This window comes from Vombatus ursinus, unplaced genomic scaffold (genome assembly GCF_900497805.2).
Source record: "Vombatus ursinus unplaced genomic scaffold, bare-nosed wombat genome assembly UNPS02014798.1, whole genome shotgun sequence".
In the NCBI taxonomy this organism is placed as follows: domain Eukaryota; kingdom Metazoa; phylum Chordata; class Mammalia; order Diprotodontia; family Vombatidae; genus Vombatus; species Vombatus ursinus.
Window position 1 is genome coordinate 77,357,869 of NW_020954576.1, and position 12,240 is coordinate 77,370,108.

The 12,240-nt window shown below is 39.0% G+C and overlaps 1 protein-coding gene across 1 annotated transcript in view; it reads right to left on the minus strand.

The window, feature by feature from the left end:
* The window catches only part of LOC114049838 (histone-lysine N-methyltransferase SMYD3-like), a 1,050,735-nt gene that overhangs the window by 834,026 nt on the left and 204,469 nt on the right, over positions 1-12,240 (minus strand). Inside the window, exons 4-5 of the mRNA XM_027871264.1 lie at positions 11,642-11,699; positions 461-597 (exon numbers count right to left, since the gene is read on the minus strand). Coding sequence (XP_027727065.1) covers positions 461-597; positions 11,642-11,699 — 195 coding nt within the window. The remainder of the gene's footprint in view (positions 1-460; positions 598-11,641; positions 11,700-12,240) is intronic.

The following is a 12,240-nucleotide window of genomic DNA, read 5'->3' on the forward strand; positions in this document are numbered from 1 at the left end:
GGCAGGGGGGTCTTTAAGAAAACAATCATCCCATGACAAAATGGAAAAGGAAGTGGCAAACCACTTCAGTATCTCTGCCAAGAAAACCCCAAATGGGGTCACAGAGAGTCAGACACAATTGAAACAACTCAACAACAACAATGCTGAATTAGACCCTGTTGGTGAGGAGCAAGGGAATGCTCTGTTGTCATTGGGGAGGAGTTGGTGCAGACTACTGTGGAGTCATTTAGCACAGTCAACTTAATAACAAGAACACTGGTATCCAGAAAAAAAAAAGATAATTGCCCCTTTTCCCAAATGGGCAATAAGCTACCTAGCCATTAAATGGAGGCTGGTGAGAAATAAAGCACCTTGTGCCACTGAACTTTCCAAAGAGGTTTCTAGGTACGAGGATCCAGAACAGTCAACAAAATAAGGCAGGAGAATGTTCATTCTGGTGTATACCAAACACATCACTTACTTTTGCGAAGGATTCAAAAATGTCAAAGGCAGGTGGCAGTTGAGAGGCATCGTGGATCTCCTCTTTCAAGTAAAGTTGCAAAGTCACAGCAAGATGCCTGAGGCCTTCCTTCTTCTCTTCACTTAGATTCTGAATATCTAGAGAAAAGAAGAGAAAAAGACCAATCATGAACTGAAGTTACGGTGGATAATTTTCAGAATCTAAATGGCAGCTGTGCAGAGACGTTTTCTGCCCCAGATTTTATTCTAACAGAGGGCAAATACATCTCACTTTGTTTCCTGACAGCTATAAATCATCATAAATGGTTTACTCAGTTTGAGTCTGCCAAATCTCACCTACAAGAGTGTGATCAAAAGCCCAAAGGCATGCAAAAAAAAAAAGTATGGATATGCAGATGCGAGAATATAAGAAATTAAATCAGTTTGTTTTCATGGAACCATAACAATTAGAATTTCAGGACCTGAAAGGACCTCAGAGAGCCAATCCGCTCATCAGATAAATCATAATCATAGATCCAGAGCTGCAAGGGACCTTAGAGACGATTAAGTCCAAACTTCTCATTTTGTAGATGAGAAAATGAAGATTCAGAAGATTTCTGTGATTCTCCCAAAGTCAGTAGCAAAACTGGAATTCAAACTGAGACTACTTCCAAATCCAATGTTCTTTCCACTGTACCACAAAATCAAACTTGGACATTTCTCTGGACACTATCCCTTAAATATCATCCCTATATGAGAATGAGGAATGGTAAGAATTCCAACCCAAATTAGTGATTGTTACAAGTTATCTATACGTTCTGATGATGTGTTACAATGAAAATATTTTTGTATGAGAGATTTCAAGACAGAAACATTTTCACTAAATATTATATAGACACATAAAGATACATCATTATCTTTTTGCTTGCTTGTCACTTTCCTGAATTTTATGAGGGGAACCCCCTCTTACGTATAGGTACAACATGACAGCATTTTCAGGGTCATATAAAAACACCCCCCATACTCACAGAGTCAATCAATCAATCTATAATCATTTATCAAACTCATTATATGCCAGGTGCTGTGCTAAGCACTGGAAATACAAAGAAAGGCAAAAACAAATAGCCTGAAGCAGCTCACATTCAAAGGAAGAAAATAACATGTAAATAAATAGACGCATACAAGACATATGTCCAAGACTATACATGGACTAGGCAAGCCCCCTTTTTATTCCCTCAAAAAATTAATATGCTCAACACCCTCAAAGCAAAGATCTAGGAGCAGAGATAGGTGATAACATCTTGTCTCCTCATCAATTAAAACATCAGAAAGTCCAAAGCAAAAATCAAGATCCAGTGACTTAGAGAAGCATTGCTGCAGGGCCCAATAAGCACAAAGATACAAATAATGAACCACTATTCCCACTCTTTGCCCACAGATGCTTCACATTTTGCGCCAGAATGGGATTGCCAAAGCCCAGAAAAACCATAACCCCTGGAAAGAATTGAAGAAGTATCTGTTGGAGAGACAAACTAAGCCATATCTTTTCCCAGTCAGGATAAGCTGCTATGGGCATTATTGATACAGTGCTGAATGTAAGTAAAATAAAGGACAGGTAAAAGGGTATGTGTACTAATTTCATTTAGTATCAAAGGATTAGTTGCAGTCTATTCCATTATCAACAGCTCTAACTTTTAGAAATTACATTCTTATCATGAATTAATAGCTACCTCCCTATAATTCCCATACAGTGATCCTAATTCAGCCTCCTAGAACTACACGGAACGCATCAGTCCCTCTTCTAGCTGACAATTCCACCATATATTTGAAAAAAGCTACTATGCCCCTTCTCTCAAAAAATAAAATTCAAAAGAATACAATTGAAAATCTTTCCAGTGAAGAATTTACAAGAAGCATCTAAAAAGAATGGTACAATGGCACAAGGAAATCTCTGACGAGCTCAGATTTTTCAGGAACCTTCTAATTTGCTCCAGTCTCAGAATGAGCCTTGCCCATGCTGGCCCCTACTGTCTCTCTTAGGAGTTTGTCCTTTTGGTCATCCCAACTCCCTTCCTCTTTTTCAACCTCTCCTTATCTACTAGATCCTTCTCTGTTATCTACAAATATGCTCAGATCTTCCCCATCCTTTTTAAAAAACAAAACAGGGGCAGCTAGGTGGTGCAGTGACCCTGAAGTCAAGAGGACCCGAATTCAACTCCAGCCTCAGACCAAACACTTGACACTTACTAGCTGTGTGACCCTGGACAAGTCACTTAACCCCAATTGCCTTAAAAAAAAAAAAGTGTTTACCTGAATCTAAAATCTGGTCAAGCTATTATCCTTAGAATGGGCTGCCTCTAATGGTTGTGAGCTCACCACCACCACCACCCCCACCACCACCACCCCAAAGGTCTTTAGTAGAGACTGAACAACCATTTGTTGGTTATGTTATAGTTGGGATTCCTTTGGTATGTAAATTTGATTAGATAGCCATTGAGGCTTCTATCAACTTCAAACTTTGGGATTCTGTGATTTCTAGATCTCTCCTCACCTTTATAACCAAACTTCTAGAAAAAGCTATCTATACTCATTGCACGAACTTTCTCAGCTCTCTGCTCCTCTACTCTTTGCAATATGACTTCTGACCCCACCATTGTATATAAACTGCTCTCTCCAAGTTTTCTAATAAGTTATTGCTAAATCTGGTGGCTCTTCTCAGGCCTCATCCTTCTTTCAACAGTTGCATGATTCATTTCTGCAGTATTTGACACCATTGACCCACCCCTACCCTTGGACGCTCATTCTTCTTTGGGCTTTTCTGATATCGCTGTCATGATTTTCCTTCAACCTGTCAGACCAATCTTTTTCAATTCATTTTGTAGGGTCAACACCCACACCCCACCCTTTAACTATAGGTATGCCCAGGGCTCTATGCTAAACCCTCTTTTCTTCTCTATATATACTCATCAGTTCATATGACTCCAAACCTATATATGCAATCTTCATCTCTCTCCTCAGCTCCACTCTTATATAACTCCAGAGACTTGGCAGACATCTCTATCTGAATGCCCACTAGCATCAAATTCAACATATCCAAAACAGAACAGATTATGTGGCCCCTAAATACAACAATCCATTTAACTCTTATTTCTATCAAGGATACCACCATTATTCCAGGCAAACAGGTGTACAATGAAGGAGTCATCTTCAACTCTTCACTCTTACTCACATTCCACACCCCAAGAGTGGCCAAGTCTTAGCCATTCAACCTTCTCAATTACTCACAGACATTCTCTTTTCTCCACTCACATGACCACCAATCTAGAGAGGTCAGATCTCTTGTCACTACATCACATTATACCTTAGATATTACCTTATTGCTTTAAATTAAAATCTTCAGTCTTGAACAAATTATATTTCAGGCTACTGAAAGATCTTAGTGATGTAAGAACAAAAGCACTGACTATAATATCTGAACAACTTTGGAGGACGGGAGAAGCAACAGGAAATTAAAGATCCCAGAAACTGGATCGACCAAGGAGTTTGACAACACCACCAAGAGAAAGCCTACAATAGTTTTTTTTCCACCTGTTTTCACAAAAAAAAAACCAAACAAACAATAAATTATTTGCAATGCTTAAGTCAATTCTGGCAGCTAGATAGTGCAAATGGGCAGAACACTGGGCTTGCAATCAGGAAGACTCCTCTTTATGAGTTCAAATCTGGCCTCAGACATTTACAAGTTGTGTGATCCTGAGCAAGTCACTCAAGCTCATTTGCCTCAGTTTCCTCACGTGTAAAAATGAGCTGGAGAAGGAAATGGCAAGCCACTCCAGTTATCTTTGCAAAGAAAACACCAAAATGGGGTCATGAAGAGTGGGATATGACTGAAACAAACAACAACGAAGTCAATTCACCTCTCTAGGTATGTTTCTTCATATGTCAAATGTCAAGGTTGGCCTAATATAAAGGTCTTTTCCATATAAAGATTTTATGATTTTATGGTGACTTCTTTTCCAAGGTTCTCATCAGTTCTCCCTCATCAACCATTTCTTCTATGTTGGTTAGAACTAAGCCCAAAGTGGCATCTCATCACATTGCTTCCTTTATAATTCCCAAGAGATAAATGAAGTGAAAGGTTACTCTGATGCTCTCTTTTAGCGGTATGTGACCTCCAGCAACCATCCAAATTGTTTATAAAGTCCCACTCATTATTACACTTTAAACTCTATTATAGTTTAGTGATGTGTATTATCACTCTCCATTTGGCTAGGTGATCTGAAGTACAGATTCACAACTGTATACTATCTAGGCCTTCCCCGTCATCCTCATTCAAATGTTCTCCATCATGCCACCATGCTCAGCTTCCTTTGATTCATTTCGACAATACTCTTTTGGCCTACAGTACAATTCTATCTGCCACTTTATCAGATTCATTCTTTGGAAATGAATATTATGTAGTTCTATTGTCATATTCCAGCTTTGAGTTCCATCCTACCAAGTCTCGTGATATCTATGAGATTTACCTCTATGTATTAAAATTTCAAGTTCACTTGGTTTATTATCCATATTCTGTGCATTGATGTGTAGACATCTGAGGACATTGTCCTCAATGATCTTGCCAGCCATTTTCCTTTATGAATTACTAGAACCCTTTTCCAACATTATATCATACCCATTACCTACAGTATCTGTTTGTTTTTATTTTTAAAATATTATCTGACGTGGCAAAGTCATCAGAATGCCAACCTTGGATCCAGCAAGCCCTGGACTCAAGGTCTACCTCTGATACTATCCCTGGATAACTCATTTAACCTCTCAATGCACCAAGCAATTTTCCAAGACAATAAGTTGTGGAGAAGGTGCTGACTTGCAATAGTAGAGGCAGTCTGACACCTGAGATTTCCCTTTACCAAAGTAGTCATGTGACCATTATCTATATTTATCCCTATCATCCAACCATTTTTCTCCCTTCTCAAATTCCAGTTCAAGTTCAAGCAGAGACATCTTTCAAACATAGAACAGGTTAGAAATCAATGATGAACAACTGACAGCATATTAAAGACAAGAACGAAAAACAGAAGGGTAAAGTGAGAAGAGGTTCAAATACAATCTAAAGGTGAAGTAAGTAGAGTAACCAAGTAAGAAATGAAAAGTATTTAAAGAAGAAAATAAATGGGATTGAAGTTAAAGACAGAATAGAAGAAAATAAAACCACAAGGCCAAAGGTTAACTCTTGAATCACAGTGATTCCCAGGTTAAAGGGGCATATAAGTTCTTCAATTCAAAAAGAAGGATTTTACAAGAGCAGGCAAATCTTTCTTGAAATCATCTTTAAAATATACTGCAAACAGGTGTTAATGCCGAGGGCACGACATTTAATTAATAATGACTGAGAACATGGCACTCAGAATAGGTGATATTTACTGCCCATGCTCAGTTTTCTCCCCGAGAAGAGCTCAAATTAATGCCAAGATTCTAAGGCTGAGCAGATATTAGAGTCATGACTCACAGCAGAATTTTAATGATTAAATGTGCATCAAAACATGAAAAAAAAATGCACCAAGTTCAACTTTATTCCTTGTCTTCTGTTCCTTTGAGTTCTCATATTACTGTGATTTCTGGCCTGCATTTTTCTCTCTCTTGTGAGTGTGATGCGACAGTGAAATAAAGGACTTCTTTAATAATACATTTGATATCATTGGCAACCATGTCACCACAATCGTAAATCTCCACTGGGTTTTCTCTTCATTTGCTTCCAGCCAGAGGAGTTAAAGTGTGAAATTTTGATATATGATCTACACATGGCCCATTGCTATTTCTTCTCCCTGTCCAGGGATTGCCTTCCATGCCCCACTTAACAGTGCCCATTCCATACCCTTTACAAAACCAAGAAGAGAATCACTTGAGTAGGGAGCAAGCCTTAGACTAATGGTCCAGGCCTTCATCCCTAGTGAAAATGGGCCTGGGGGGAACACTGGCATCATTCAAAAAACCTGCCTTTGGAAGCTCTGGGGCTTCCCCTTTACCGGTATGTCCCTGTGAGGGAATAAAATGCCCAGGTTCCAATAGCATAGGGTCACTTTCTACCCAGAGACACCCCGACACTGATGAAGCCTTCAAAGAGCTCACATTCTAATAGGAGAAACAACCCACAAACCACTACGTATAAACAAGACATGTATAGGATAAAGAGGAGATAATCACAGCAGGAAGTCATTAGCATCAAGGGGGATGGGGAAAGCCTTCTTGTTGAAGGAAGAAGGCTCATTGCAGCTCAGTGGAGATAAGTACTCTCTGTCCTCCTACACAGAACACCACCCCACCCCCTCTCCTTGACTACTGCTAGTGCAAGTGTGTGTGTTTACCCCACTACGCTGCTGGACTGGACTACCCAGTCATTCCCACCCTTGTAACTTCTCCTGGAAGACTAATAAACTGTTTTGGTGTTCAGTATTTCCAGATGTTTCTCCCTCCTTGTAGAATCAAAACCCACTGGCAAGTTTAGCCAGCCCACAAGTGACAAAGGAAAGTCATTTTCAGTATGTCAATGTAATGCAATATCCGATATTCATACAGTACTTTAAAGTCTACATAGTACTTGATTTCATTCCACTCAAGCAACAAGGGGAAGGAAAGGAAATAAACTTCATTAGTTGATTGAGTGATTGGTTTTATTTATATAGCACCTATTATGTGCCAGCCATTGAAGCCTCTACAAATATTTTCTCATTTGACCCTGACAACAACTCATCAAGGCAGGTGAAGTCATTGTCATCATTTTGCACTTGAGGAAACTGAGACAAACAAAGGTTAAGTGATTTGCCCAAGGTCACCCAGGTAGTATCAGAGGTCATATTTCAATTCAGTTCTTCCTAACTCTAGGTCTGGAGTTCCAGCCCCTGTGCCACAGGTGCCTCAAAAACAACTCTGTAAGGAGAGTCCTACAAGTATTATTATCAACAAGTCAAGTCAACAAGCATTTATTAAGCACCTACTGTGTGCCAGGTTATGTGCTAAATGCTGAGGATACAAAGAGAAGCAAAAGATACTTTCTGCCCTCATGGAACTCCCATTCTAATAGGAGAGACACAAACCACTATACATGAACAAGGTCTAGGATAAATAGAAAGGAGATAACCACAGAAGAAAGTCATTAGCATTAAAGGAGATCAGGAAAGGCTTCTCCTTGAAGGTAGGAATTTAGATGGATCTTGAAGGAAGCCAGGAGATGAAGATGAAGAGAAAGAGAATTAACCTCCTAGAGATGAGGAAATTAGCCCCTGAGAAGATAAGTGATTTGCCCATGGGTACTCAACAAGTAAGTATCAGCCCAGGCCTTTGTAAGGCCATCTCCAGCTATGCTGCATGCTCTGTGATAGAGATATGTATGGTACAGTAGGATGTATGTAAACTTAGTAGTCAGGAGAGAAAGGTTCTCATCCCATCTGCTGTTGGGCTTCAAAAAAAGCACTTCTGCCATCTGGCCACCCATTTCTTCATGAATCAAACAAGAGGGTCTAACAGTCTTTGAATCTCTAGCAGGGGTTGCAGAACCTGTAGCCTTGAGGCCACATTAGGCCTTCCAGGTCCTTGGGTGAGGCCTTTTGACTGAGTCCAAGTTTTACAAAACAAATCCTTTTATTAAGGAGATTTGTTCTGTGAAGTTTGGATTCAGTCAAAGGGCTGCACTTGAGGACCTAGAGAGCCACATGTGGCCTTCAGGCCACAGGTCCCCACCCCTGTGGCTAGTGTCTAATAATCGATGACTGTACTATGAGCATGTATTATTTTCAGCAAAAAACCTAGCCACATAACTGAACAGAACAAAGAGATATCATGGGGAAATGGGATTTAGAGTCACAAGAAACAGGGGTTTTTAGTTTTTACTCACTTTCTCTGGTGTCTTCCTGAACAATTTTAGTCTTACATATTACAAAAAGAGATTCTTTCAGTTACAGAGAAAGAAAAAGTTGCCTCATCAACCAAACTACCAGATTTGGGGTATTTTATTAAAAAAAAACCACCGGCACCCCTTTTATAATTATTATTCCTTTACAAAAGAGGAAAAAAAAATTTCTAGGAGTTCTGATCAAAGAATGATTATCAGATGGGTGATGACTTCTACCATAAATAAGATGGACTGAGAAACTGTGAGAAAACTACTGGATTTTAGCTGGATGTTTTTTTAAAAAGCTTCTTTTTCAAAGAATTTTTACTTTTTAAGTTATGGAATAAAGCAAGTATTTCTGTAAGATAGTATAATAGAAAAGATGATTGCACATGAAACTGCAAATCTATTATGTACAACTTGCTATTCTTTTTAAATATATAATAAAGTTATCATGTAAATTTCTTTTTTTTTCCCCTTTTTTTCTTCCCTTCCCTTCCCCTTGCCCTAGAGATGGCCATTATTAGACACAAATAAGTATGTGTGTGTATATATGTATCTATGTATATATATACATATATATACACACACACATATATTTGTACATATGTACATATATACACACATGCATTTATACATATACATTTATGTGTGTGTTTGGTGTGCAATTAAGCTCCTTAAAAAGGGAGATCTGTCCAAAAGTGGAAGAGATTGTCTCAGGAGGCAATTGCACTGGCTGATTCATGTTCCTGGAATGTTCTCCCACTTCACTACCATTTCTCAGTGTAAATCAGAGTCTGGTGAGCGGGCACAGCATGCTTAGCTGATGTAATCCTAAGGTGGGAGAGAGCCTGCTTCTAGAAAGAGGTAATCCTATGTAATTGAAGGGCTCTGAGATGTGATGCGGAGAGTGTCTGACAGTCTGTAACTGGCTCCAGTCTACCAACCATGTGGTAAAGAAATGGATTATTGGTTGGCTGTGGAACCAAACCTTGTGTCCATTCCAAAAAGGCAACAACCAGCACAAATAAGGCTGTTTATTTGGTTCTTTCCTGCCTGGCTTAGACAGAATTCAGAGGCAAGGCAGGCTACAAACCTCCAAGTGGGACAGGGGTCTCTGGCCTTTATCCTTTCCCAAAGAGGCCAACAAAATGGGGCAGATGAGCACCTGGCCCTTTGCTGCTTCTCTCTCCATGGTGTCTATTCTTTGTGCTTTTAAGTGAAGGGCAGTGGAGACAAATATAACCTTTTGAACTTTGCAAGGTCAGAACGACAAGCCATCAGATCTAGAAGCCAGAGTCTATGACAAGTTTTGCAACCAAAAAGCCCAACTCTGAAGCCCCAAAGAACAACCATCAGACCCCAACCTGAGGAACCCACCCTGGCAGGAAGGCCCTGAGGAATGACCTAAGGGGCCCAACCCAGCAGTAGCTGAAAGAAAGACTCATTTAGTGGCTATACTGCATCTTGGACATGAACATTACTCCTAGCGTTATGTAGAAAGCATTTCAACTTTCCCCAAGGACCAATTGTCATAGGGGAGAGTGTGCTCCAGGTGCTTATAGTTCTGTTCTTGTTATATCTTCACAGTAAATATAAAGCTAATTTATGCTAATTGATTAAATGAAATTGGGCCTCTAATGGCTAACAGTAGGGGGAAATTCACTGGAATGGGGACTGGAGCCAGTAGCATCTAAGAAGAATCACTCTGACCCGTCAGGGGTTGCCTTTACTCTGGTAGAGTAAGTCCAGAGTCTTGCTCTCATTTCCTTCAGGACTCTGCTTACACCCCACCTTCTATACAAAAACTTTCCAGATCTTCACAGGTGCTATTTTGTAATTATGACAGGCAGTATGGTATAATGGATGGAGAGCCAACTTTGGGGTCAGGAAGACCTGTGCGACCCAGGGCATGTCACTTAATTTCTTAGTACTTAGTACTTAGTACTTCTTAGGCAATTCTCTAAGAATAAGAGTTCAGAAGAAGTACAGATCTTCATTAATAAAGCTTTATTTCCTCGTTGGGGGTTACCCATACCAATGAAACCATAGATTCAATCCCATTCTATTCCCATTCTTTGTGTATACTTATTTATACACATGTTGTCTTCTTTAATAGAATGTAATCTCCATGAGGGCAGGTATCCTTCACCCAAGTATCCTTAGCACCTAGCATAAGGCTTGCATTATGAGACTTAACTATTATTCATTACTTTACAGGGGCCTCAACACTAGAGGGAGGTTTTCCATACAGTGTGGCTAACTGGGAGAGATGTCATAAAGGGTTTCCTTGCTCACATACAGGTTAGACTATACGACCCCTAAGGTTCCTTCCAATTCTAAAATTTTATGATTATAATTTCTATAATAATTATTCTATTATACACTGTTATAATTATAATTTATTATGTATTTAAATTATTTAAATCATAATCTAAAATTAATTATTTATAATTTTACATCCTTATTCCAATACTTACTGCTTGTGTGAACTTGAACAAGTCACCTAACATCTCCTAAGTCTCAGTTTCTTCATCTACAAAATGGGTTTGACAATATTTCTACTACTGGCCTGGAAGGGTTGTTGTGAGGACAATGATTGTGAATCTTAAAGTATTATTTCAATCAATTAATCAATATGTATTTACAAAGTACTTTCTACGTGTATGCCAGACACTGTGTTAAGTGCTGGGAATACAAAGAAAGGTAAAAAGCTGCCTTCAAGGAGTTTATATTCTAAGGGAGAAGAACATATAAATGAATAGGTAGATATAAGATTCATGAAGTGTAAATGTAAGGTAACCTTGGATATAAAGAAAGGCCTAAGAAGCTCTAAACGTAAGCTATTATAATTAAAGAGGTCCCGGGTATTAAAGAATTTGGGGAAAGAGGTCCAGAGTCCAAATCCCATCCCTGGTCCTGAGCACATTATTTAATCTTCCTAGGTTCCTCATTTGTGAAATGATGAGAATTGGATCAGATGATCTCTCAGTTTCCTTTTTAGCTACTGATCCCATGATCTCTAAGGGTTACCCCCTTATTGTGACTTCTTACATTACCAGAACCAGAACCAAAACTCCGTCCTCCACCCCCCCTTGCTTTACAGATGCCTCATCAGTAAAGGGATGAGGGCCCACTCTCATCTCCACCAAGAATTAATCCAACACTCGGGTTCATTGTTGCACATAGGAACCCAAGAAACCCCACAAAATTTCACTTGCAGAAATGAAGAGACAAAAATTTAAAAAGCTATAGAGCTTGACAAATAGTGGCCGATATTTATTAAGAGAGTTTAAGCTGACAATCACTTACTTGACTCCATATCAAAAAAGGAGTAGAGTTTTTCAGAAGCACAAGATGATTCTCTCAGCTATGGAGGAAAAAAGAAAAAACATCATCAGCAATTTAAAAGCTCAGATACTTAAGCATCATTTGGGGGCGACTATTTGCTAATGAAGTCTGGCAAGCAGATGCTTCCCAGGATTCTATTCCTTCCACTTAACTGCCTTCTTTAAATTATTGGGTTCAGCTATTTAATTAGTAACAACTTTACAGGCTAAATTATACCTCAACTGCTACTGGCTTTTTATAAGAATCATCTATAGCTATGCATTACTTTCATTTTTTTTCAATGCATAAAGGTATAATAATGCTACAGCTTTAAGTCCATGAAACTCTAACTTGATTAAAAATTGGCCAAATAGCAAAGAAAGGGACATTTCTAGGCTGTCAAGGATGTAAGGGAAGCTGTTTAGTCTTCTAGGTGCATTCAAGACATCCAAGGGAATCTTCTTTAAATCAGGGCTTAAATTGAGTAGGATTTCATGGAAGCCATCATGTGGAAACTACATGGCGGCAAGCTAAAAAAATGTAATTTCAACCAATGCTAAGGAGAAGAAAAATACAAATAT